General features: G+C 42.0%; 1 protein-coding gene across 1 annotated transcript in view; it reads left to right on the forward strand.

Moving 5' to 3' along the window:
- The first annotated feature begins 385 nt into the window (after positions 1 to 385).
- CLIC4 (chloride intracellular channel 4) overlaps positions 386 to 27,726 on the forward strand; it is a 47,324-nt gene continuing 19,983 nt past the window's right edge. Inside the window, exons 1-2 of the mRNA XM_083456048.1 lie at positions 386 to 901; positions 22,960 to 23,069. Of these exons, the coding sequence (XP_083312174.1) occupies positions 827 to 901; positions 22,960 to 23,069 (185 nt within the window). The 5' untranslated portion in view covers positions 386 to 826. The remainder of the gene's footprint in view (positions 902 to 22,959; positions 23,070 to 27,726) is intronic.

Below are 27,726 nucleotides of genomic sequence, written 5' to 3' on the forward strand. Positions count from 1 at the left end.
TGAATAGACAAACACGTGGACTAGAAACTTGTTCCCGAGTTTCCTGCAAGGAGACCTTCACCCGCACCACAGCCCCCGCTCCTTCGCATCGTAACCCTCCCTATCACCAGCCAACACAAACGCTCCCACTGCTCAGCAGCGCGCGCGCACAACAAAGTCAAGCCACACCCCCTCTTTCCCCTCGCCTCGATTGAGTCGGGGAAAGGGGGCGGGAGTCTCCCCACTACAGTCACGCCCCCCTCTTTCCCCTAAAACACGCCCACCCTGCTCTGGCCACACCTACGTCCATAGGATCATTCGGTGCTACTCTATCGTCAGAGTCCCGCCTCTTTGGCGCCGGGGGCGGGCTGATGTCCTAAGCCACGCCTCCTTCACAGCACAGGCCCCGCCCTGGCACTCGACAAATATTATTAGGCGGCGTCTTCCCAACCTTTATCCGTCGATGTTTGTTTCCTCGCTTGCTCCCTGCACCCCTCCCGCGGTTTGCCACGCCCCTCTCGCGGCTCAATCCCCGCCCCTTGGTATAAATAGGCGGCGTCTCTCGAAACGGCTCCTCAGTCGCGGTCCCGCCTTGTTCGACGGCGCTGGAGCCCAGGAGGCAGGGAGAGAGAGAGAGAGAGAGAACGAGCGGAATCCACGGGGCGCTCCCTCCCTCCCTCGCACTCGCCGGCGCGCTCGCACAAGCCGTGAGGGGAGCTAGACAGGCAGGCGAGCGAAGGACCGGCTGAGTGAGTGAGTGAAGGGAGGAGTTTTCTCGCTTGCTCGCAGGGCGTCGCCGCCGGTCAGTCTCCACGCAGAGCGGGTGGCCGAGCGAGGAGGACAGAGCATGGCGCTCTCGGTGCCGGTCAACGGGGTGAAGGAAGAGGGCGACAAGCAGCCTCTCATCGAGCTCTTCGTCAAGGTAAAAGGGGCTCCCTGGGGGTGGTGTGCTTCCCTTTCCCCCCCCAGCCTTTATTAAGCAGCCCCCCCTCGGGTAGTGTGTGGTTCATCCCTGCTCCTTATTGAGGGAGTCGACTTGATGGTATTTCTCATGCACGCTCCTGGGTCCACACTACTATTATTTAATAATCCCGGGGCTCTCTCAAAGCGGCTTACAAAACATTATGGCAGTAAAAATCGCATGCAAATTTGGTGCCTGGGAACAGAAATAGCGCGAGGTGCCTCGGATGTGTCATTTCTTGCTCTCATCCTTGGTCTTAACCTTCAGCTTCTACATACTCGGCGAAAGAACCCGTTGAAGATCTCTGAGGCAAGGGAGTGGGGGCTGAGCAGCTGGCTTTTAGTCCATGGTGGGGGCCGCTCCCTCTTTTCCTCGTTGAGGGAGTCGACTTTGCTTTCTGCAATACCCCGCAGCAGTTCTCAATCTCAGCATTTCCCTATGGCGTTCCCTCTCCAGGAGAGGCTGCTGGGCTGTGTCCAGAACTGGAGTTTGGGGAGGGACAGTCTGGTTCTGTTTGTGGGTATTTTGGAAATAATTCCCAGTGAACTCAGCGGGAATTAACTTCCAGGGAAGTGTTCCGTGGGTTGAGTATAAGACAAGGAAATTGTGTAAGTAGCAAAACAATGTGTGTTGTATGGACAGATACTCCTCGCCCTTCCACACAGTCATCTCTTCATTTCTGTGTCTTTAAACCTGTTGGCTAGATATAGCTTATTCCATACTTTATTATAGAAATGAAGACTCTAGAACTTCATAAATAGCATGGGTACCGATCAGCCAGACACTGACTTCTCATATTCCTCTTTCTCTGTGGGTTCTGCTGCACATTCTTCATAAAAATACAATTCTGTTGTGCAATTTGTCAGTTTGGTGATGGGGTCGAAAAGCTTTTCCCCTGCAGGTCTTTCGATTTTGACATGCGTCCTTCCATCCCAACATTCCTCAGCTAATCCTTAGTTGTCTTCCAGTCTAACCCATATATCCCCTGAAGGTTGTCTATACAGTGGTACCTCTGGTTACGTACTTAATTCGTTCTGGAGGTCCGTTCTTAACCTGAAACTGTTCTTAACCTGAAGCACCACTTTAGCTAATGGGGCCTCCTGCTGCTGCCGCTGCTGTGCAATTTCTGTTCTCATCCTGAAGCAAAGTTCTTAACCTGAAGCACTATTTCTGGGTTAGCGGAGTCTGTAACCTGAAGCGTATGTAACCCGAGGTACCACTGTACTTGGTTTGTATATTCAGTCCTCTTTCCTTGTTTGATTTTGGGCATCCTTCGCATCATACATGATCTCCAATTTGAAGATCCTATTGTCTTGTTAGCTTTTTTACAGAGGGAGGTCCCCCCGCCCCTGCAGCTAGCCTGTCCAGGCACTTCTCTACCTACCTCTTTTCAAAGATTCTGTAGCTGTAGACTTAGGAACCAGCTAAATCACATATGTCATAATCTGCAAACTACTTCTTCCAATTTTTATGATGTGTTGATCACTATGTGCAGTATTCTGAAAGACTCCTGTGTTGCAAAGTTAAGTTATAGATGTGAATCTTCCTTCTTTCCATTCAGTTTCACTCTTCTGTTTCCTGTTCATTTCCCTATAACAAGTTAATAGTGGACATCATTTCAGAGAGGATAAAGACTTGGTTCCATAAATAAAAACATAAACATTTCTGGTTTCCAGTAGGGTCGAGAGTGCATAAAATGATATATAAAAATGGCCTTTGGGGAGTGTGCTTTGGTCTCAACCTTGCCTTGTTCGGTTTTACCAGATACTCCGGCCTTAACATTCACTAAAACTTTTTTATTATGAGAAGTGTATTTTTCAAAGCAAGAGCTGTTTCCAAGTGCTCCAATAATAAAATCTTCCTGTTTTCTGCATTCTTCCCTGCTTCTGTAATACTCATTCTTAGCTCCCTCTCACTCAGAGCAGAAGTCTTGGGCTGGGAATAAGAGGTGGCAACTTGACTGAATCTGGATGAAGTCATTTTCTTTTGAAATACTACTTCATACAAGCTATGAATAGTCCATTACTCAATTGCTGTTGGAGATAGTGTAAAAATTGTTTGCTTGATTTCTTGCTTCTACTTCTGCAATGCTGGGGGTTTTTTGGGGGGGGCGGGGAATGATAAGGAGCTACATGGGATCATTTTAAAAGGCATGGTTCTTTTTAAATTTGAAGACACATATTTTGAAGTTTTGAAAGCTTTTGACTTGTAAACAAGAGCCTTATCGTACAATCTGTTCCACACCCATATTGTCATTGGGGATGTACCAGCCCTGAGGAATCCAGGGACTGGAGGACCACATCTTTTATATCCCTTCTATTGTGGAAAAGTGATAATGTATTGAAAACAGGAATATCCTCTCATTAGCCTTCTTTAACTACATGTCTAGGCTCGTCTCATGACTTTTCAGGGGCTGGGCAATGATTTTTAAAATTTGAATAGAACGTTGTGAAAGCAGCTTTGATCATACTAGCTATGAGAAGAGTCAGCTGGAGGAATGAGTGTTCTCATAACTTCCAATAAGTTATGAATTGTCTGAATCTTCTGTCACACATTACCCGGACTGGCCCATATGAAGAATTTGGCAATGACTGTATTCGGATTGATGCAAATCTTAGCTTAAGGTTGGAAATGCATTAGTTTAATGCAGCTGCTTTACTTTTCTCTCTTGCATGGGTCTGGAAACAAGCCAAGAATTCAGGTGACCACAGCTTCCTGGTGCATCTGAACTAGTAACCATGGTTTATAGCTTCCAAACAGGCCAGAATAAGGAGCCATGGTTTAAAGTTGGCTTCCATATTTTGGATTGTTGGAAGCCATTGTCCATAGTTCCTGGTTCAGGTACATCAGGAAGCTATGGTTAATAGAGGCCTCCTGGTTTCCTTACTTGCATAGGGAGGAGCAAATGGCTATGTCTGGATGCTATGTCTGGACCCAATAGTCATTACATCAGGCTGTAGCAGAGGAGGGAGGAGAAGCGAGTCAGGGCCACTACATCAGTGCAGCTGAGAGACCAGCAGCTTCTGGCACCTGTGTCTCATCTCCTTGAATTAACAAACAGCTGGTCATTAGAACAACTTGTAACTAAGAACATGAAAACAAGCAAATTCAGGTTTCATCCCAATCCATTTTCTCTTTGTGTTGATCATTTCAAGCTTGAATACATTTTAATGGTTTATAAGCTGCTCTGCTAGCCTCTGGCTGAAGAGTAGTATAAAACATTTTTGAAATAAATGAAATTTGCGCATCTTTGTTTATTAAGCTGAGACATGATTGTTCAAATGTAGCCATTTGAGTGTTCTAAGGAAATTGTTACAAGTGTTCTTAGTCAAGTTCAAGATCAACTTAATTATACATGTATACAATGCATGGATTGAATCTATCCTAAGCAAACAGTTTATTTCATTGGGAATCTGTACTAATACCTATGTTTAAATGCCTGTATCAGTGTGATCGGCACACAAAGAACAGCAGCAGCTAGGCTTAAACTCGGGAATGTACACGTTAAGTAAACCTTGAACAGAATTTATAAAAAGCTGGTCTACAAACCAACTAGATTTTTTTAGTGGATTATATCTCTAGGGGACCAAAACAGATGGAAGTTGCTGGTTTCCAACAAAGTGGTTAAGCATAATCATTGCAATTTCTGTAGTGCCTGTGAAAGAAAAATATTTACACTGGTGCTGCTATAATTCATGGCCTCTTCCCGCTCTAAACCATGTTTGCAAAGCAAACTAGATGCATAGTTGAAATGCAGCATTGCATATAGCACTTACGTTGGTGGTCTGCGGTAATTAATAACCTAAGTTTGTGCCTTCAGTCAGTGCCTCTGGTCTGCCTGAAGTCCATGTTAACTTGCAGTGCAAATATTTGCATCTTAGTGCTGATTAAACAGAAGCAGTTAATAGATTTCATTCCCTAAGAGCTTCCTAGCAAAAGCCCATGTATAATTGATAAAGCAGAGTTGCTTCCAATGTCTAGCAGGGATATTTAAAACACCTAAATAGAACCTTGTAGAATTAAAGGCTTGCATATAATGAATATGCGGCAAATATTTTCCTGTAGCCTGTAGAATGTTGCTGAAAAGCTAAATTCCAGTATTGCCCTTAATAGGCATTGTGCAGCCTGGATGGCTATTGTCCATATCACAACCTTGTGAAGGTAGATAATTCTCTAATCTAGGAGTATACCAAAGGGTCTAATACGTTCTTGGCTGAACAGATTTAAGTGCAAGTCCAAATCAGTGTCCACCACATAAAACAAGATACAAGAGAGCAATCCTGGGCCCTTCAATAGGCAGGCAGCACAAAAGTCCTCCCCTAGTTAAAATTTGAGTATGGCCACTCAAGGCCCTGGGCTTGATGCTTCTCACTCCCAAATATGTGGCAACCTGCTTGTGTTTCCTAACCATTTCTCAGTCAGGTAAAGCATATTTTTTTTACAAGATTATGCTTTAGTGAGAGAGCTGCACCTGGCATGAGGACGGTGCCTAATGGGATTATTTTGATGGCAAGCCAGACCTCTTGATAAGATTATCTTCTGACAGCAATGCTAGAAATGAAAACACACTGCTTATTTCCTCTCTTGGTGTTTCTTCCACGATTCTGGGATTTATTGTTATAACAAATGCAATTGGTAATATATTGGAGAATTGGAGAATATATTGTTATGTTGAAGTTCAAAAGAAGATACAATTTATGAAGGATTTGGACCTCAGTGGGCAAAGTCTGCAAAGTCACTCATGAGTAGTTCCATTGACTTCCTAAGTCTTAACATACACCTGTGCTATGTAGAAAGGTCTCCTAATTGGTTTGCACACGTCTATATGCATATAACTTACTTCTGAAGTATGCAGCCGATAGTACATTATGTTTGTACCAAGCTTCTACAACTGTGATCTTTTTCTGACTGATTAGATCTTGGCATAAGCACTATTGGCCAAGGTTGGCTTATGCTCTTGCTTTGTCTTGCAGCTGCCAAGGAAAGGGTAAGTTTTGCCAGTGAGTATACTTTAGAAGTGGCAGCAAACACAGTTTGGGCAAGCTGGAAACTTACTTGGCTGTTCATCTTATGTGAATTGATGAAAAGTGGAACACTTGTATAAACTGGCTGGCTCTTCTTTGAAAAGTGAGCAGGAGAGCCCATGGCACCAGCTAATCTTTCAGTGGGCAGCTTGAGACAGTATTGGTGTACTAAATAGTCATAGTTGAGAAGTTACTGTCACCTGAAGTGCCTCAAGTTCCAGGTCAGGACTTCTGGAGGAGGGAGCCAGGCTTTTAAGGTCTGGCTTGGAATTTTTTCACCTTTTGACATCCATTCCTGACATTGATGGAGGGAAAGCCTATTACACTTTGCTCACCTGCAGCATCTAAATTAGTCATGACTGAAGCTATTCGTTGTCTGAGTGTCTTCAGTGAACAAGGTTTGGATTTGTGAGACTCTTTGGTTGCACTTGTTTGGTGTTTATAAAGCAATACAGCTAGTTGCTGTAGTTGTCATAGTGAAGTTACCATACAGGAGATGACTGGAAACAGAATAACATGGCTTATCCTTATCTCCATAACCCAGTCCTTGCAGAAATGTCAAGTACCAGATCCTGTATAAAGCATGTAAATGTTTGAGAAGAATGCTTATTCACAATGGTTTGCATTTTGAGTGCTAAGCTGTAGTTTCCTTTGTGAAGAACCTGGTTTTAAATTATAGAACCTTATAAGTTATAAGCATGTGATGTCTTATTTCCAGGTTACCTGAAAGTTTACTTGTTTACTTGTAGCTTACGTCTTTCAGTACTCTTGTGTAAGAATTTCTATTTGCAGAGTAGCTGTGTCTAGTCTCTTGCAGGAAAAAAGAACAGCGACTTATGGCACCTTTAAAGACTTAAGTGTTAGAACCCACAGTGTCGAAATCAGTGCAACAGGCTTCTTCCTACATATCAGAACTTCCCCACCCTGTCTTTCCTTGGTGGGCCACCCAAATTCTTCTTGAAGAGTTGGAGGATCCTCTAGAACGGATTTGGATTGAGGAAAGGAAGAGGAAGTTTCAGTGTATGGGGGAAAGTTCCCTCACATAGTTTTGGGTACTGTCCCAAGACATCTAATCCATAAACATTTGTGCTACGATAAATTTGTTCCTCTTCGTTTTGGTGCAACAATTTCAGGTGCTTGTGAAACCTTTTAGTTGCCCTAGTTTGTTCTTGCCAGCCTGAAAATGCAACAAATGACTAAGTTTATTCAAATCAGCCATAAAACTAAGTTTCCTTTAAATTCTGTAGTAGATTTTTTGGTGTTTTTGTGTGTGATCTGTTTGATATGAGCTGACTGTAGTACTTCAGTAAATTCAAAGAGCTTGTGAAGCTGCGAAGAGTTGCTTTGCTCTTGGTATATCCTGCTTTAGTGTTCCTATTTATAGCAGCTTTGTTAATGCAACTGAAGACCCTGTCATAAGCAATTGTTTTTACAGGGCTTTGAAGATGAAGACAATGTTTTCATAGAAAGGGTTATTTTACCTTTTGTTTGCGGTGCAAATATATTAGACTTGTGCAAATATATTAGTAAAACAATACAAATGAACAGTATTTAGGTGTATGTCATTAACATATATAACCAGTATAGTTTTGATGAGAGCTGACCTACAGTGGTTTGTTTATATCTGGTTTCACAAAATACGTGCCCTGAAGCAGCTTAATAATATGATACAAAATCATGCAGTATCAAATAAAGACTAGACTTCAGCATAAGACAAACTCCAGTAGCTAATGAAAACAATTGCTTACATTTTCATCAAGGAGGGAAAGCCATCTTTAAAAGGAAACCCTGAACCAGGAATGAGGAACCTGCAGCCCTCCAGATGTTGCTGCACTCTAATTCCCAACAGTCCTGGGCAGCACAGCCAGTGGTCAGGAATGATAGGAGCTATGATCCAACAATATCTGGAGGGCCACAGGTTCACCACCCCTAGTTTTAAGCCATCTCCCCATATGCATGTAAAGAGCTAGCAAGCTTCGGTAAGGAGTCCAGGGCTGTCATGAAGAAGGCCTTAGATTGAGTAGCACATAGTGGGGCCTCTGCCAAATCTCAGTGCACAGTAGGGTGCATATAGGAGGATATATCATTTGCTGTATTCATAGTAAGGAGGACTGCAATGGGTTTTAAAGATCAAAGACAGCACTTTGACTTGCCTGGAAACATAGTGGTGTTCTCTCCCATTGAAACCAAAGGAGCTTAAGTGATTAACTTTGGCTGGGTCATGCCCTTACATTACTATGTCAAAATGTCTTGTGAAACTAAATAAACCTTTACACTTTCTGATATGTGCTTAACTTATGAGGTTAGAACAGATGCATTTTGATGTTCAGTCTTCATGTTTGTATTTAAATTTTCAAGCTTCTCTTAATAATTGAGGGCTAGAGAACACAAACTTTAAGAGCCCCGTGTGCTACACAGAAATGCAGAGAGGGTGTGTTTGGATTCTGACGGTGCATTTTGACTATTGTTGTTCCCCAGTCGAATGCCCTGCTCAACCAAAGAGTAACTAGTGAAAACAGCATTACTTCTCATGACTGCAGGCAGTTGGAGCCTAGGGAAAACAAACTTCCTAAGTCAGTGACTTAATTATAATATGTCGTCCAAGTAGACAGTTCTGTTTTTATTGTGGAGCGGCCTCTGTTCAACTGCTGACCTAGAAATGAGTTTCTTAACCGTATGATTGCCCAGGAGAACTTTTTAGTAGTCTCATTAATTGATTGTAAGAAATTGGACATTGAGTTTCCAATTTCAACCCTAACCATAAATCAGACTCACAGTTAATTACAACTTTCTGCAGTTCTTCTCCCTAAAGTCATCATTTAATCTTTCCATTGTTGGCTAAACAAAGGGTGAGGAGGTTTCTTTACTCGGAGAAAGGAAGTAGTGGCATGTCCTGGACTTGACATCCATATTAGGCATAAACTAAATATAGGAGTAGAACTCAGGAGTGAAGTCACATCTGTGAATTTTCAAGACTGCAATGAGATCAGCCACTGTTGTTGGATGGCCTTCTGCCTCTTTCCTCTCCTACTTGAATGTTTTTCTCTTGCCATTAATGTCCACTAGTTTGTTGCATACTTTGTGGGTTTATTTTAAATAAACAAAAGTAGTTTAAAATACTGAATTCTGCTAAAAATAAAGCTGAGCCAAACATGGCTTTAAAATGTCTAGAACACTTTTCACTGTGCAAAGCTTTACAGTTGTGAAGCTAAATAGGTCAGGTTGATATACTGTCTTGCCAAAGGCCACCCAATGAACCTTGTCACTTTGTTGATTTAAGTTTGGGAGTCCTGTGCTGCTGTGTACTGTTAGCTATTTTTCTGGTGCAAGAGAAGTGTCTTTAGAGGCAGAAGTCTTTACCTTCCTTAGCAAAAATCTGACTGTATTCTTTTAGCTTCTAAGGGAAATGGTATGCAGGTTTTTTCTATATATAAAAACATGAATACACTCATGCTCCTTTTCAAAAGTACTGTTGGCATTCAGATGGGTGCTACTGATAGGTGTTTGTAGCAGTTGCACCAATATATGGGCACATCTGTTGCTGCAGTGCTGGTTAATACATCTGCATTTTCTTAGTTTTTCTAAAGTAGTGCTTTGACATATTGAACTGTTCTGACTAGGCACTGTAACCTAGGCGCAGAATGCACAGTGAATATGAATACTTGAGGCTGTGATGGTTCAAGAGAACTGCCTTTGGGTATCTCAGAATATTTTTTCTGTACAGAACTTTGCATCTAAACTAATTCATGAAAGGTATACCATACTACAGTGGTACCTCAGGTTATATACGCTTCAGGTTACATATGCTTCAGGTTACAGACTCCGCTAACCCAGAAATAGTGCTTCAGGTTAAGAACTTTGCTTCAGGATGAGAACAGAAATCGTGTTCCGGCGGCGCGGCGGCAGCAGGAGGCCCCATTAGCTAAAGTGGTGCTTCAGGTTAAGAACAGTTTCAGGTTAAGAACGGACCTCCTGAACGAATTAAATACTTAACCCGAAATACCACTGTATTCTGTATTAGGTAAAACACATGAAATAACTAACACTCAATGCCTTAAATGTTTTAAGACTACATTTTACTTGTCTTTTTTCCTACCACCCATATTGATTCCAGGGATAGCATACTACTCACAAAAGAATTAAATACAATAGGCAGACATCAGTAAAATGATAATTAAAAGTGTTACGCTGAAACTGAGTTCAGATTTTCTCTGCCAATTTCTCCCTAGACAGCTGCTGGATGAAATCTTTTATTTTTATATCTCATCCCTCCAAAGTCATGGGAAGGGTTTCTGTTATCTGGTGGAAGTCACTTTCTTAAGTTGCTAATTTTAATTTAGCTCTGATTTTTGTCCTGTCTTCACCAAGGGTGAACTAAGGATAACATGCTGGACCTAATAACAACCAGTTTGTCTTTAAAGGTTCAAACTAGATACTGTAATGGCATTATGTTACTGCCAGTTTTGTTTTCAATTCTTTTCCTGATGATCTCTAGCATGGAATTTGCCTTTTTCACAACTGCCACACACTGGGTTGACATCTTCATCGAGATGTCTACTTAAAACATAAAAGACTCCTGTTGAAACTAATTTTCAGTCTAAAGTTGGTTTTAGTTGAAATTCTGTATACCCACATACTTACATTTTCATGAGTTTGCAGTAAATTAATAATGTATTGTCATGTCTAGCTTAGGCCTAAGCAAATGACTCTCCCAAGAGCCGTAAACCAGATTGATCTGCTTATAGGTTCCGTAATAGTTTAGCATTCTAAATTATTCTTTGTTCATATAAAAAGATTGTAGGAGACCTTCACAAAAGATGTTCTGATATTAAGAAAGCTACAAGGCTGTATGAATAATTGGCTGTATTAATAATTTCCCCTCCCCAATGCCCAGTGGTTCAGGGTAGTGGGAGGGAATTTTCCTTCTCTTCCAATATGGAATTGTAAGCTTCTCTTGCAGTGAGTCCTTGGAGGGGAGGGGGTTGTGCTACTGCCAAAGCACATACTGTACTGTGCTAACTAGCTCAAAGGAGCAAAGTTCTTGGACAATAGCTCTTCAGAGCCCTTGGTAATGTGTAACATTGAATCCAAAGTAGCTCTTAAATATAAAGCAAATTTGACAGCAGACAACCATTTTGGCAATTTCATAATCTTTCCACTTGGAACACTGCAGTGCTTGAACTTGAGCTTGGTAACATAAAAGGAGTCTAGACAACTGTTTCATTATACTGCAGAAATGTAGCTCTTCATGGCAGTCAAAAGCCAGATATACTCTGAGGCACTATGGGACTTCTGCAATGGTGGTAGACTGTGCTGTTGCCATTTAGGTAGGATTATGGAGCGTTGATACTCATAACCACCTTGTGAGCTACTTTAGACGTGAAAGGTATTTGCTCAAGGCCATTCAGTAAGCTTCAAGGCTGAGCTGGGAATGTGAGCTCAGGTCCCCACCAACAAATGAGACTCTGGGTACATTCTGAATGGATATACCTAGGATGATGCTTACTATAAGCATTTTTATATCACTTAGTAAAAAATGGCTTCCAGAGTGCCCCACAAAGAGAAACTATAAAACATTCCCTGCTCTCAGGCTTGCATCCATGATGCAGAAGGTAAAGGGATCGTGAGGGAGGAGGGAAAAAGCAAGCTCAGGCACTTGTTAGTTAAAGATCTAGTAAGGACTAGGTGGAATGTAAACAGTTCAAAGGAGAGGAAGAGCCAGAAGTTGCTGGGGTCTCAGCAGAGCTGATGGTTGTAGTAACCACCCCTGCAAATTACTGCATCATCCCTATTATCTTGTGTATTTAATAAACATTGTTAACCTGTTCTGTCAATAAAGCTTTGGGGTTTCTATGAAGTGGTGTTCAGTGTTAAACTACTTATTATCTAGCCTGTGCATAGCACTTCAGATGTTACCAAAGTGAAGTTTTAGAAGTGTTACTGTAGAATTTAGATTGTAATATTGTAGGTATACTCCCCCTAGCTCCCTTTTGAAACAGGATATCATACAAAACTGAGCCCAAACACCAATTGAAATGGATCTAAAAAACCCAGTTTCATCCCAGAGTGTGTGGAGCTGGCTTGCACCCACCCACCCGCCCAATAACCTTTCCCAGGAAAGGGACATTAGTGACTGGTATGATTGTCAGATATTCCAGATCCATGGAGGATTTCTTAAGGGGAAGTCTTCCCACTGCCTCTTTCTTGCCTTTTCCAATGAGGCATTAATAATCTCTCTGGCCCAACTGTTTATTCCCTTTCTGCTTAATTTTTCCAGTCATGAGGGCAAAGGGCAAGAATGCAAGGGGTTTCCTGCATGTATTCAGGTACCTTGTTGATATCCTTAATATGTACTAGCTGAAACTAATTTAACAATACTGGATCAGAAAGTACTTTCTTGTTGATGGCTGTACTATTCATGGTTTTGCTTCCTTAGGTTAATTTATTCTCCTAAATTGCTTTGAGACTTTTTTGGGGTAGAAAGTGATGGATTATGTAATAATATAAATATATTTTATTTTACATACCTTGTTTTTAAGAGAAATTCAGTACAGCAGTGGCTCATAAAAGAGGGTGCGGCAGTGCTGCATTTGAGTTGTGGTTGAAGCAAGGTGAGGTCAGAGGGCCTCAGGGTTGGCACCTGTGCTGGGAGGATGCAATAAGCCTCCTTCATGAGCCACGAGCAAGCTTTTTTTTTTTTTTTAATAGCTGATCTTCTCTTGAGACATAATGCCAGATGTTGAAGCATCTCTGTCCAGCTCTTGTTGGTTTTTGAAGGGCTGTTAGTTGTGCACTGTAGGAGAGCTAGTTGTCTTTCCTAAAGAGTGTTTCCATTGCATTTAATATTTTCTCCCAGTAATTGTATTTCTGTCATGAAAGTGCACTCCATACAACAAGTCTAGGGCAGCCACGAGTGCTCATCAGAATCTTCCACCAACCTAATGAGTTTAAGTAAAGATAATATGGTGCAAAATATCTCAGCAGTTTTGTATATTTCCCTCTACCAAGAATACAACAGATATAGCCTCACCCCCCCCCCCGACTGGAAATGCTAGCTTGTTATAGCCTAATAGTTTTGAGAGCAGTATCACACAGCAGGCAGTGAATGACTACTTCCTGCAAATGTTATTTTAATAGATACCCCTTCTACCTGAAATGTGTGCCATAAACATATAGCTGATTGTGTATACACCAAATATATATTTTTAAAAAGCTAAAGGAGAAACTGGGGCTCAGTTCTTTCATGTAGATGCATGTAACATTACCCAATAGCTCTTTTTAAAACAGGAAAAGCCACTTCCAGAGGAGTGGCAGGAGGAGGGTTCGCTTTCTTTGTCCTCTTTCCTCCCATCCCCATTCCAAATGTCACTTCTCATCCCCTGTGGCTTTTTGAAAACGTGGGTCCCAATTGCCTCCATATAATTGACTTTTCATGTTGCTGTTCTTTTTAACGGGTTGTTTGTGTGCCTGTGTGCAGTGTCTACTTGGGTCTTGATACACAGGTTGATTTGGCCATGCAGTATGTTGGATGTATGAGATTTTTGTGTGTCTATTGTTGTACTGGATCCTGTCAATATTGTAAGTTCTCTGTTCATAATGTGGATAAATGGTAACTCTCCAGTGAGGTGGATTTGCACAGAGCTGAACCTTGGCAGACAATCTTTCTGATGTTGTAAAGTATCCATGCAGCTTGCCATCTGTTTCGCTATAAGGGCTTGGACCTCTGTTCTTCTAACCTTCAGCTTCCATCTTTCACATTTCAGCAGAGTTCTTGGATGCTTTCAGGAGTATTGACCTAATCTGTCATGAACTTGCACTTTTGTCCTTTTAAAGGGTCTATTGACTCTTTGACTGTTTGGAAGAAATGAGATAGATGGAAGCAATTAGTCTCTTGAAAGCTTGGTGTGACACACTGGCTGCAGAACTGAATAGTGGAACTTGGCACCATCAACAAGTTTTGAGAATCTAAAAATCCATGGTATGAGCAAGTGGCAAGAAGTGCATACTAATGATCAGGAATAGGCGTAGGATTGAAACTTAATAGACCAAAGTTGCTGCAGTCTTATCTAGTGAATTTTACTGCTGTTTATTTGTATTTGACTATAGGGCATGACTAAGGCAACTGAGCAAATGGGCTCTCTGTTCCACTAGCTCATTTGCTTTCACAGTAAGAGGAAAATCTCTTCCATTGCTCTGCGGTGATAATAATTTGTAAAAGTTAAAGAGAAGATGCACCAGTCAAAGAGTAAAAAGATTTATTGTACTTCATGAATTATCAGGCATGTACATGAAACATGCATTACTTACTTTAAAGCAGGAGCAGAGGGCTGCATGAGACCAGCCCCTGGATAAGTTGCAGTGTTTCTGCCTTATATGGCTAGTGCTGTTTGAAACCCTTGGTCCCTTTGTGGGATGTGGAGATGATCTTGGCCCCAGACACAACCATGCAGCTGTTCTACTGAATAGAGCCTAACTGGCTCCCTGTTTTGCCAGTATTGCTTGTCTCCAGTGATTGTGTGACTGGAAGACAGATTGTGCAACCCCTTTTTCTCATTCCCTGCACTCCCAAAAGGCCTCTCCAGGCCTGTGTTGCACGGGATCCTGAAAGTGGGTGGAATAAACCTGTGCAAGCTTTACGCTAAGTCACAGTGCCATGATTTGATGCCACCAGTTAGGAGACATAAAACATAAAATCTAGCACTGGCTTTGCTAACCATACGTCCTGATCGGTTGGTTGGGTTGCTGAATAGAAAATATTAAAATTGCCAGATATCTTCTTCAGTGTGGGTGAGACGCAGTACTTGAGAAATACTTTCCACCCTTTTGTCAAATGCCTTGGAACGATTACCCTGCCTTATCAGAAATGCTAAGCATTTTATTCTTGTTAAGGCATCATTTCATGGCATTCACATTCTTGGTGAGCTAGCATTTGGAAGTGAGGTGGGTTTTTGATTAGGAAATTCAGAAAATTTCTTCCTGGGTTGAACGAATTTTCCCTGTGATTCTATTTTGTCTCCTTGATGAAGTTGGGAATGCAGAAGAGTTTCTAGGGTAGGGTTTAACTCATCAAGTTAACTGAGCTTTGCTGTTTTGTACAATGTAGAATCTTTGAGCTTTCATCACAGCATAAAAGGCAAGACCCTGGCACAAGGCAGAGGGACCCTCATGGCAATCTATTTTATTAAATCATCTCTTATTTACAAAAGGTTTAAAATGACTAATAAAGAAAAAACAACATATATGTTGATCTTTAAAATGTAATAACCATAAGAACAGCAGGAAAAAACAGTAAAAGTTCACTAAACTCACTAATTTCAGAGACCTTCCAGTGATGGCAGTGTTAATATGCTTGCTACACATGATTGCTTGTAAAGTTTCATACTTTAAGTCTCACGTTGCACATCTTAAAAGCAAACACCCAGTTTTAGCGAATTCCCCCACCAATACTCAAGGGGTGTAACATAGGCTGGGAGAAAATGAGCCGTCATAGATGGTGAGGAATTTGAACTTGACAGTTGCATCTAATTCAGTGTTCGTTCTACCCATTCAAAACCTTCAATAACTTTAAAGCCCTATACAGCTCAGGACCATAAACATGTCAAGGACTGCCTCTCTCCATGTTGAACCTACTTGGACAGTGTGATCTTTAGCAGAGGCCTTTCTCTCACCTAGTCAATGCTTGGATAAAAAGGTTCTATTTGCTTTATCTGTGCATGCCAATAGGAAACAGGCCCCATTGTCTGTGTGCAGTCAAGCCCTGCCCATCAGCTGGCATCAGAGGTGATGCCCGCTGATGGACGGGTTGGCGTGGTTGGGTGGAAAATAGTCTCATGAGCCAAATTGGACCCCCTGGCAGGCCAAGGTTGGCCTGTGGGCCACAGGTTCTCTACGTCTGATTTAAAACATTTATATCCCATCCTTTAGCAAAAAAAAAATATCTCGGTGACGTTCTTTGCTTGTTCCTGCTTTTAATGGGAGCATCTGGGGTGAAGATTGCCTGCTGCTTTTCATATCAGTGACTGCACAGCACACCAGTCTTTGTGCTTTCATAATATTGAGAAGTTCCAGTTCCTGTGCAGGGGGTTCACCATCTAGGACAATATGAATATGAAGTGGGAGAATCAAAATGAGAGTGAGGAAGGTTTTAATGGGAAGTCAGTGCAGAAAATGTGAGGCTGTGTTGGACCCAGAATGCATTACTGACCCCAGAATGCATTGCTGACCTCTGCTTATTAGCTCCTGCTGCAAACCAATGTGCAGCAAGAACTTCTACTGCTCTAGATTTCCCCCATTGATAGTTCAGTTCTAAAGGGTCACAAGGGTGTCTTAAAAAAATTCCCCAACCCATTGTGGGAGCTATTTTTCCATATGCAGCTCCTGTGTATAACTGGTAGAAAATCTATGTGATCTAACCATTAACATAGGTGGCATCCAGTTGCAGAGGTCTCCCCCACCTCCTGCCGAAGCCTCATTTTGCTTGTAGAGATAACATTTTAATTATTATTATTACTTTACTATTATCAGTGCTTTCTTTCAGGGGGTACTCAAAGGTACGCAGTACTGGGACCTCTTTTTGTTCTTGTTGTTAAAAAGTGTGGCACTGATTGTAACAACTTCATGGTGAGTACCGGCACCTCTTCTTCTATTAAAAAACAACAAGAGATTAATTAATTAAATTTCTATACCACCCTTCATCAAAAGATATCAGGGCAGTTTATCGTCTTCTGCTCAATGAATTGAACTGGAGTCAAGCACATGTCACTGTGGTTGCTGCTGAAATCATTTGCTTGGCCTGTGTTGTCTTAGTAACATATGGAACCTCTACTTCTGTACTAAACCATGTGGGGGGGGGGGGTGAACACGTGGAAGCAGCAGGACTCCCAGGTTTGAACAGAGATTTCCCAGGAAGTCTTCAGATATGCCCCATTTTCTTTTTATTGTCCACAGTAGGAAAGACTTCTGTTTTACTTCTTACTGTTGTGCTGTAAGTGCAATATGAAATGGAGAAGGTGACTTTAATGTAAAACTACAGTGAGCTTTATAAATGTGCATAAATACAACCCACTTCATTACTCTGCAAGCATAAAACACTCTGGAAAATGGGACTATTAACATTATTGTCTCAGATCTCTTATAGCTGTCACACAATTTCTTACAATTATGTAGCTCAAATGGCTCATTGAGTTCTCCTTTTTGAACACCTTTTACTGAAATGTGCAATTGATTCTAACTACTTGAGAACCCCTGAAGACTGCCGAAATTCTCTTTTGGCTGTTCTCAGGCTTCCAAAACTCTGGTTTGTTTTAATTTTTGTTCAAACATACTTTTTAAAAGCAGCTAGAATTTTTTTGTTGGCATTTTCTCCCCAGAAACTGAAGCTAACAAGCTTTATACCTGCCATGGTTGCAGGTATCCTGCAAAAATGGCTCTTGAATGTAGACAGAATCAGTTTTGAGTGCTGAAGCCAATTTTTTCTTGGCATGCCTGTAACATTCTTCTTATGGTTTGTGCTCAAAGTACACTTGGGGAATACAGATGGGGGAAAGGCTTTCTGAGTTCATAAGAATGCAGTGGCTTCCTGAAGGCTTCATATCTGGAACTAGGTCTCGATTATATTTTGGATTCAAGCTATTGTTTTGGTGAGAGGTTTCCATATCTTCTAAGACATAAACATTAAAGGAAAATGCTCATTTTAAAGAATTTATTTAATGGGTAAATAGTGATCAGTGCAGGGCCAATCATAGTCTAACCCTGACCTGCCTGCCTTTCTCTTCTTTACAAGGGGGCTCTTTGATAATGTGGGGGTTACTATGGAAGGGATGCATACTTGCAATTCCCAACCTGTGTTGCTTTTTTCATTTCTCTTATTTCCCCCTTTGGCCCTTGGGACTTTCCTCAGGCCCTGCTTTGCATCCTCCTTGAGTGGTTTTGCCTGGCTAGGATGTGTCCTTGAACTCCGATCATGCTTCTTGCTTGTCTGGATAGAGGACAGAGGTGTGTGTGTGTAGAAATAAAACTAATACTCAAAGGTAAAACTGCTGGGCCCACTTTTGTTTCTGGCTCCACTTGCCATTGACCTGTGGTCCCTTGTAGGTTGTCCAGAAGGGAAAGTGGCCCTCAGACTGATGTATGTAGGAGCAATTGTGTTGTTATTGGCTGCCTGGACCTGCTGCCTGGATGTACGTACTGTCTATACACTGGGGAATAGGAGTTGGGAAATGTGTTTAGATGTCCCATTGCTAAGGGGGGGGGGGGGAGGGGACCATAACCAGGGCCTGATTGCTTTGTGCCAAAATGAGGTGGTGCAAGAACTGGGCTATATCTTTTATTATTAATAACTCCATGTTTAATATTTATTTTCTGGCAGTATATTGATGATGGAACTTCTGGAAGGAATCTCATTGTAACATAGTGTTAATTAGTATTTTGAATTTTAGCTTGCCCTTTCCAGAATATTCAGGAAAAGTATTCCATCAGTATTGCACTGTGTTAAAACTGTTTTGGAAGAGTGCTTCTTGGAAACTATTTCACTTAACAAGTTTCAGATTCCAGAGATTCTCCAGAATGCTTTACATCTGCAAGCTGTTAGCATTAAAATAACTCCCTCCCTTGTGTCATCCTGGGATACAAAAGTGCTGCTGTTCTTAAAACTACTGATGTAATTGTTTATGGGTAAAGGATATTTGGTCACGATGAAAAATAATGTGTTACGTTTGTGGGTTGTCGGGTGCTGTGTTTGTCACCTGCTCCTTTGCCTTCCCTACCAAAACATTTGTAGTAGTATTCTCTTCAGTTATCCAGCTATACTAGAGATGGCAGTAATTACCGGTAAATTTGGAATGAGGAAACACACTAAATCCAGATTTTGCATTGTTTTGCTTTTTGCCATGTGTCCCAGCACCACCCATGTAGGAACATAGGAAACAGCCTTGTACTATATCAAACCACTGGATCCATTTGACTGGAAGCCAGTATTTCAGGCAGGGGTCTCTGAGTCAAACCTGGTGGTCTTGGGGATTGAACCTGGGACCTTCACCAAGCAAATGCTCTAGCACTGAGCTATGGCCCTTTTTTCATATTAAATTTTGAAGTTTTGCGTCATTTTATTAGTCCAATTCTAATCTCATCTAGACAATTGGATACACTACAGTTTGCTTTTTAATAAAAGGTTTGCTAACCAATGGCTCATTAAAGCAGCTCTGTATGGATTTAATAAACTTCGTGTTCCCTTAGGAATGTAGTAGCAGCCCTTTTCCCAACGCTGATCAAGAAGTACAAGGTAGTTCCTGAGAAGCAATTCGTCTCTTGGGATATCAGTAGTAATCTTCATAATGCCTTTTAATAAACATGTGAAATACTTTGGATTAAAAATAGAACAGGAGGCATGACGGGTGGATTAAGGCAGACCTGCTTTCCCAACATGTCACTTCAAGGGGGAAGAGTTAAAATGGAACGAAGACCAGTTGCCAGTTAAGGCCACCTGCTAGAGCAGAGGTGGGCCACCTGTGGTTCTCCAGATGTTGAACTTCAGCTCCCATCTGCTTCAGTCAGCATGGCCAATGGCCAAGGATGATGGGTGTTGTAGTCCAACACCATCTGGGGGGCCATAGGTTGCACACCCATGGGCTAGAATCAGGCATAGGCAAACTTGGCCCTCCAGATGTTTTGGGACTACAACTCCCATCATCCCTAGCCAACAGGACCAGTGGTCAGGGATGATGGGAGTTGTAGTCCCAAAACATCTGGAGGGCTGAGTTTGCCTATACCTGGGCTAGATAATACTCCAGAGAGATCTCCTTAATCTGGTGAAGCAGGCTAGACAGGTTTGGAGCTTTTTTTAAAAAAAAAAAAGAGAGAAAGATTGCCACTGAAGTAGCAAGTTTGTTTGTTCTAATTGGAAATCTAGAAAGCATTTTCTAAAGCTTTATGCCTTCCTCCTCTTCACTCACTTTGCTGGGGCATCTAGATTGTCCTCCTGCAATCACTTTATTATTCAGGCACATCTGGTTTGAGCAGCTTATTCATGCTACTTGTCTGGATAGTAGTTTGGAAGTGGTTACTTGGAGCTTATGGCTTTATAGAATAGTGTGTGTCAGTGCATGCAGAGAGCACGGTTTGGACTAGATTTTCATGCCCTTTCCAGCCCTTTGGTTTTGGGAGTTGGAAATCCCTGGGTGTTCTTGGCACAGTCATAATAATTTTCCAGTCTCTGCCCATTTCTGCTAAATTTGTCAGAGGCCTTCATATTTCTGTAAGTCTCACTTCCCATTTCTCAGTTGCTGGCTGCTTTTTTGCTTCAGCGAAAGCTATCTTTATACATTGTGGATTTGGACAAATAAGCACATGACTAAAGCAATGAATACCTAAAATATGGCTTCAGATATTTAGACCTATATCACCGGGTGCAGAGGCACCACAGCATGGTCTGAAAGAAGTGTGCGTGTGTGTGTCAGAGAATCAAGGGCTACCATGACATGATCCCGCCCCCCCAGGTAAGAGTTTCTGGGTCACACAGTTGAGTAGGCTTGCCTTCAGCACAAGTTGTGACCTACTAAGCAAAATGCAGCCCCTCAGACATGTATTGTGGTTTGCATGGTGCTCTGTTTACCTGTTTTGCATTCTTAGGCAGGCACCAAACCAGAAGGTGCCTGGAGGCTTTTCTGAGCTGTGTTTGACTTGGTGGGTCACAAGTTTCACCAGTCTTGATATTGATGCATGTAGAAAGCTTTCCGTCTTTGGACTGTCCTCTTGGACTGACTTTTCAGTGAGCTAACTAAGGCACACTGGTAGGTGGTGAGCTTTATCAAACTGCTTTTTAAATTCTAAAATACTAGTATTACACGCACAGAAATATAGCAGGTTTGGTACAAAAATAACAAAGAACTGGTAAAAAGGAAAGAGAACTCCTCCTCGCTACTTTCCCTCTGCGTTACAAAGGCAATTATGAAAAGACTGCCACATGATATTCCAAGCCCACAGTTTCTCTTAAGATAAGGTAAGTCAGTTTTTCTAGAATAGCAATTTGCAAAGCTGCCTAGCGCCAATGATTCACGGTTATATTGGCTGAGTCCTTCCCACCTTGTGATACCACTAAACAGGCAGATATCACCAAAGGTTTCAATATTAAATTAGAATTTCTATCTAGCAAGCTGCTTATTGAGCTGAAACAGTGCTGATGATAACAGAGGCTTCCTTTAATCTTTCAAAGGCATTAACTTTTTAGTGTCTTCTCTTGGAGGAAATGCTGCACAAAGGGCTGATCCCTCCCTCTTTCTCTTGGCATGAAACTACTTGTGATGCAACCTTCTGGTCCTTACTCTATCTACTGAGTCACCTGTTCTAATTATGGGCAGTGATGTGGGATGGAAAAATTTTCAGTGATTTATCTTTCCATTTCATAAGTTCATTCATAACAATGGATGGATGCCAATTGCAAATACAATAGTAGACAAGTCTGGCAGTTTCAAAGTTGTTATTTTGCTTCTTTCTAGTAAAGAAAATTAAGTGTGCTAAATGAGATCACTCTGGGGGGGGGGGGAAGGATGGGGAGCTTCCTTCAGCTGAGGGCTGCATTTCCTCATGGGCAATCTTCCATGGGGCCACATACCAGTAGTTGGCATGGCCAGAGGCAAAAGTGGGCAGATGGCACACTTTAGTTCAGTAGGCTATACTCAATCCATTCTAAAGCCAGTGGTTATTCGACTTCAGGGACACATTCAGTTTAGGCCAAAACACTCAAGGGAGAGGGTGAAGCAGGACCACTGAGGGGTGTGGCCCAGGTAGAGTCCCAAGGGCAATATTTATTTCTAGGCCTGAGGCTTCCTACCCCAACTCTAGGGGATCTTTCTAGGGGAAATTTGTAATTTTCTGATGGAAAACCCCTTTTACTCTATCTTGGCAAGCAATAATTAATCCTAAAACTCATACAGGTGGTACCTAACCCCATGGAAGCTGGCAGTGATCCATCCTGGCACCACCACATTGCTGGAGGCGCTGCCTCACACCTGGTACATATCTCCACATGTGGTGGGAATGTATGAAAATCCAGCCTTTCTGGAATTTGATAGTCCAAGAAATTGATAAAACAACAAAGCAACAATTAGAAGCCAAGCCAGAATTAGCTTTATTAAATATAGTTTAAGAAAACAATCTGGATTTATATGATAAAGAATTAATAAGACATTTATTACAAATGGCGAGATACAATATAACCCGACAATGGAAAACCCTTTCTGGTACAACGATAGATATTTGGTACAAAACAGTTTGGAAAACAGCCCTCCATGAGAGATCCACAAATAACCTACAGTTGACACATGGACAGATAAGGAAAAAAATGACTTTACCTTGGTGTTTACCATGGTTTAATTTCATAGCACATGCCAGAATTCCAGAAAATGAACAATCCCCCCACATCAACATTTGGCTCAATCTGGTTGATCTAGATTTAACCCCCCCCCCCGCCCCCCGGTTCATCAATAGACCAACACTTTGTATTGTGTTGTTGGTAACATAATAGGAAAAGTGGCTTTTACTCATACTTAATCTAAGCACAACCACAAGGGCTTCTGATTAGGTTTTCAGCTGTTCGGTGTTGAATGTTATCTGTTAACTCAGTTCTATCCTGTTCCCCATTTGTTTTTATTTAAACCAGTACACGAACAAACATTAACCATTAATATTGAACCATATGTTATGGATATTACTACTAATGTTTATGCTATTTTTGTGATATACAAATAACATGAGAAGCCTTGGTCTTTCATTTGTATCATTTGTTACTCCTATGATCCTTGTTTACAAAATCCAGTGAAAAGTTTTTTTAAAAAAAATCCTGATGCAAATTTCCCCATGCAAATTACCTTTAATTTGCAAATGAAATTTTTTTCAGTTCAAAACTGTTCTTGAAGCTCACATCACTGCTAATGGGTGACAGAAAATGGATCTGGGCATCTGGTGCACTTGTATTAATGTTTTTTCCTCCTCTTTTCGCAGGCTGGAAGTGATGGTGAAAGCATAGGCAACTGCCCCTTTTCTCAGAGACTCTTCATGATTCTTTGGCTGAAAGGAGTGGTATTTAGTGTAACAACAGTTGACTTGAAAAGGTAGGAAACATGACACTCCCTCACATTTCTACTTTATATCTGGTTATCTTTGAGAGATTTAAGTAATAGGGTCTTCTTTCCTACACAGCAGATTCTAGCTGCTGCTGCTGCTGGGAGATAAATCCTGTGTGATTACTTTCTTGACATCTTGAAGATTTATAAACCTCTGTATTGGAGAGTTAATATCAGACATAATAACTGAAGCAAGGATATGTTATGTGGAAAATTGGAAGATGTAAACAGTACAGTGGTACCTTGGGTTAAGTGCTTAATTCGTTCCGGAGGTCCGTTCTTGAAATAGCTATCAATTTGCTTACCTTTCGTGACACCCCGAATCAGCTGCCTAATGATTGGCCCAGGTGGTCCAATGAGTAAGATTTGAGCATGTGCTTAAATGTATTCTATCAAAACCCATGGAACCTAAAATGTGCCTGGCTTGTGCCTTTTTAGCATTCTTCTAACGAAGGATAAACTGACAATTACAACTGTGTGCATTTGACATTTTTGATCCAAATGTCCAAGGATTAATGATTCTGAAGTGCAAGAACCCTGCCCAATATGGATGTCCTCTGCATTTTTCGGTTGATGTGTGGACCAGATTTTCCAATAGCTGCTATAAATAGGCACAGCAGATCTAAAATACTTAGGCTCCAAATACCTGAAAGACTGCCTCCCTACAGACCTCTTGCCTCCTTGCAGACCCTCTTGGGTGTTCAGATAAGCAGAGAGGCCCCTCTTTGTAGTTCTGCTGTCCTCAGAAGTTTGGGGGTGGCTGCAGGGGCTTTGGAAAGGGCTTTTTTGTAACAGCCCCTAGTTGTGGAATTCCTTGCCCACAGAGGTACATTTGGCACCTTCATTATGCAGTTTCCATTGTATGTGGAAGACATACCTCTTTACCCTGACTATATCTATTTATCTATAGCTATCTTATCCATGGGGTCACGAAGAGTTGGACATGACTAAATGACTAAACAACAAAAAAATCTATAGCTATATCACTGTTACCCTATTCTTGGGAGTGTAATTTATTTTAAACTGTTTTAAATATTGTACCTTAAATTGTTGTAACCCACCCTGGGGCCTTATGGTGAAGGGCTGGTAATAAACTGAAACAATAATTTGAAATCATTGTACAGTGGTACCTCGGGTTAAGTACTTAATTCATTCCGGAGGTCCATACTTAACCTGAAACTGTTCTTAACCTGAAGCACCACTTTAGCTAATGGGGCCTCCTGCTTTCACCACGCCACCGGAGCACGATTTCTGTTCTCATCCTGAAGCAAATTTCTTAACCCGAGGTACTATTTCTGGGTTAGCGGAGTCTGTAACCTGAAGCGTATGTAACCTGAAGCGTATGTAACCCGAGGTACCACTGTACTCCAATTCTCTGAATAACCTGCATGAATAGGTGCTGTCAAAAGCTAATGAATTATATCTCTTCATCTGCACAGCCTATGTGGCATATACTTTGTAACAGGATTTTGTCTTTACACCTCACAGAGCTACAATTCCTAGCAGTCTTAAACTACAGTTCCCAAGATTCTTCTCAACTCAGCTAGTTGAGTGCCTGTGGAAGGGAATGATGACTTGGACTTTAGGAAAATAGCTCAGACTAATGTGGTTGCCTGCCATGTTTGTACTTCTGTGCTCATTTCATTGAATGATATTTTTATTTAAGGCATTTATAACCCACTTAATATTTTTAAAGAAATGTTATCTTAATAAGGTAGCTATTCACAACTTCTCTTCTGCTTGTATTGTATTACAGCTCTGTTAATGAGGTTCCAAACTTATTTTTCTTTTGCTAACGAGATCAGGATTTGGACTTCACATTGTGCTGGGCTCTTCCCGGTACAAAAGTTCACAAGCAAGCAATTGTGGGGCACAGGAAAAACTTAAATCTTGCAAGCTTGTTGTTCTGTGACATGCTTTTTCCTTTGTGCAGTCTTGTTAAATATAGTGCTGCTAACAAGAGGTTATTTACAGTTAAACTCTGCTAGTAGCTAAGGCCACAAGCAAAAATATGTGTGGACTAAATGGAGACACACTTAGCGCCCCCCCCCCAAGTGCTCATAGGTTTTCTGCTTCTCTGTAGTCAGTAAAGACAGAGGCTTCATTCTTTTCCCTCTTCAGGAATGCAGCTTGTGTTTGTGTGCAAGAATTAGACTTCTTTTGTTGGCCAGAGCATAGCTGCAGTGTGCAGAATTTGTTCGAGAATGCAGGGCAAGCTTTTGGCTTTGATTTTTTTAAAAAAATTGCTTGAGGACTACTTTCTTTAAAATGAACTGAACCCCCACCTCCAAAACCCTGAGCAAGTACTTGTCAGACGGTGTTCCAGGAAATCCTGGCATTCCCCATAAGTCTGGAAGCTTCTCTGTCAGCAATAACATTCAGGAAAGCATGCATGATAGTTTACTTACACTTTACTATATGTTATTTTCAATGTACATGCTGTATTCTAGGGTGCATTTGGCATGACAGAAGTGCTAAAGTGGAGGCCAACAGGCCTAGCAAGCTGAGAGTGTTCCTTGCAGGATATCTTTCCAAGTTGCAAGGAGTCTTAGGCAAATAATGAAAGGTTGGTAAACAAAATAGGAACATAAGAGCAGCCCTGCTGGATCAGACCAATGGGGCATTTCGTCCAGTAGCCTGCTCTTACTGTGGCTAAGGAGATGTCTACGGGATGCCTACAAGCAGGACCTGAGTACAACAGCCCTTCCTCTGCATGTGATCCCCAGCAACTGGTCTCCAGAGGAGGCATACTGCCTCAAACTGTGAAGGGAGAACATAGCTGTTGTGGCTTGGGGGCCATTGATAGTCTTGTTGTCCATAAAGTTGTCTAATCTTTTAAAGCCACCCCAGTTGGTGGCCATCACTAAATTGAAGCAAGTTTCCTGCAGGTAGAAATCTTGAAACCAGTTGCCTAACCTACTGACTTGGTTATGTCATTTAGTGATGCTGCTGAGGTGCAGAATTGAGAGGTTCAGAAAGGAACTCTGGCAACCCCGAGCCCCTGTTAAGCAGAATCCAGCCACCTGATACGAGTCTGACTCTTAATCGGTCAGCCTACACGATTACACACTGCTGCTGTTGCTGAAGTGGCAATGGGGAAGAATTATGATGAGCCCCCGGGAGACCAGTTAGTGATTAGAGCAGGGGTCAGCAAGGTTTACCTTGCCTGGGCCGGTTCACTCTAGTGGAGATCCCTCCATGGGCTGGATCACATGCCTGCCTGTGATTTCCGGCATCTGCGCCTGCGCAGACGCGATTTCCAGCGTCTCTGCAGGTTTGATTTCTGGTGCTGAGGAAGTGAGTCACTGTGCTGCGCCGGTTTAGCACAGTGCGCAGGGACTCGCTGAGCGGGCGGCTCGGGGGCCAGTTAAATTACCCCTGTGGGCTGCTTGTGGCCCATGGGCCTTAGGTTGCCGACCCCTGGGTTAGAGGAACCATATCCTCAATGGTTCCTGATGGTTAATGGTTAAATGCTCAACCAGAGGTTGCTGGACTGCAGCTTCCATTTCTTCTCTCTTCACTATGCTGACTGGAGCTGATGGGAGTTGGAGTCCAGCAACAACTGGCAGACCACAGGTCCCCCTAGCCCTGCTGTAGACCCTAATGGAGGCTGTCCCACCATCAGTTTAAGATCACTAGGGATTATTGGTGGAGGGATGTAGCTGTAGGTTTGTGGAGAAGGAATTGCCCAACTTGGGTCTGAGGTTAAGCGAGTTAACTTTGCATCTGTTCTAGTGCGAACCTAGTGGAACTTGTCTATTACAAACGTATAACCTGTCCCATGGGCTGCCTTTTTATAACTCTGGTCAGCCTATTGTCTGGGCACTTGTCCAGTGAATCTTTAAAAAAAAAAAAACAACCACCACCAAGTGACGCATGCTATAATGACTCTCGGCTTGAGCCACTCCCTCTTTACTAGCCTGGAAGAAATGGAAGTTCTTTTTACCAGGATATTTATAGCAATGTTCCATAGGTCACTGTTGTTTGTTACTTTTTTGGGGCTTAACAGCCTCCACCCGAGACACACACAACTTGCTTTTGTCCTCTTTTGGCCATCTCTGTCTTATACTTCACTCTGAGTTGGGTAATAGCCCAGATGCTTAAGTATTTTATTAAGTCTCTTTAAGAACTGGCTCCCAACTACTCCAGTCTATCTTGCTTGCCTCAGGTGAGAGCCAGTGTCATAAGAGACAGCGGATGTGTGAAATCCAGGTTCAAAACCCTTCATGGAGCTCCCTGTGTGGCTTTGAGCAAGTCAGTCAATACCTAGGCTGAATCTGTCTCACGGGGCTATTAGAAGACATTGGGGTAAATCCTGTATCCTTCTCTGAGCTTCTTGGAGGAAGGATGGGGTACAAGCTTGGGGCTTTTGTTGCATGTAAATCAGAGCAGGGTTTCCAGTATATAGAACAGTGTTCTTGTTGAGACAAGACAGGCACCCACAACCTGCACTTTGCAGAAACAATTGACGACATTTCTGTCCCAACCAGCTTTCCCAGCTGGATGAATATGTCTTTGCTGTGGGTGTCTGCTTTGTATTGTTTTTAGATTTATCTGGAGTTTTTTGTATCTTAACTGCTTTAGCTGCTAATATTGAGTTATTTACATTGTATGTTGAGAGGTGTATGTGCAATGCCATAAATCA

Source organism: Podarcis tiliguerta, assembly GCF_965153285.1.
Source record: "Podarcis tiliguerta genome assembly, chromosome: 8".
Taxonomy (NCBI): Eukaryota; Metazoa; Chordata; class Lepidosauria; order Squamata; family Lacertidae; genus Podarcis; species Podarcis tiliguerta.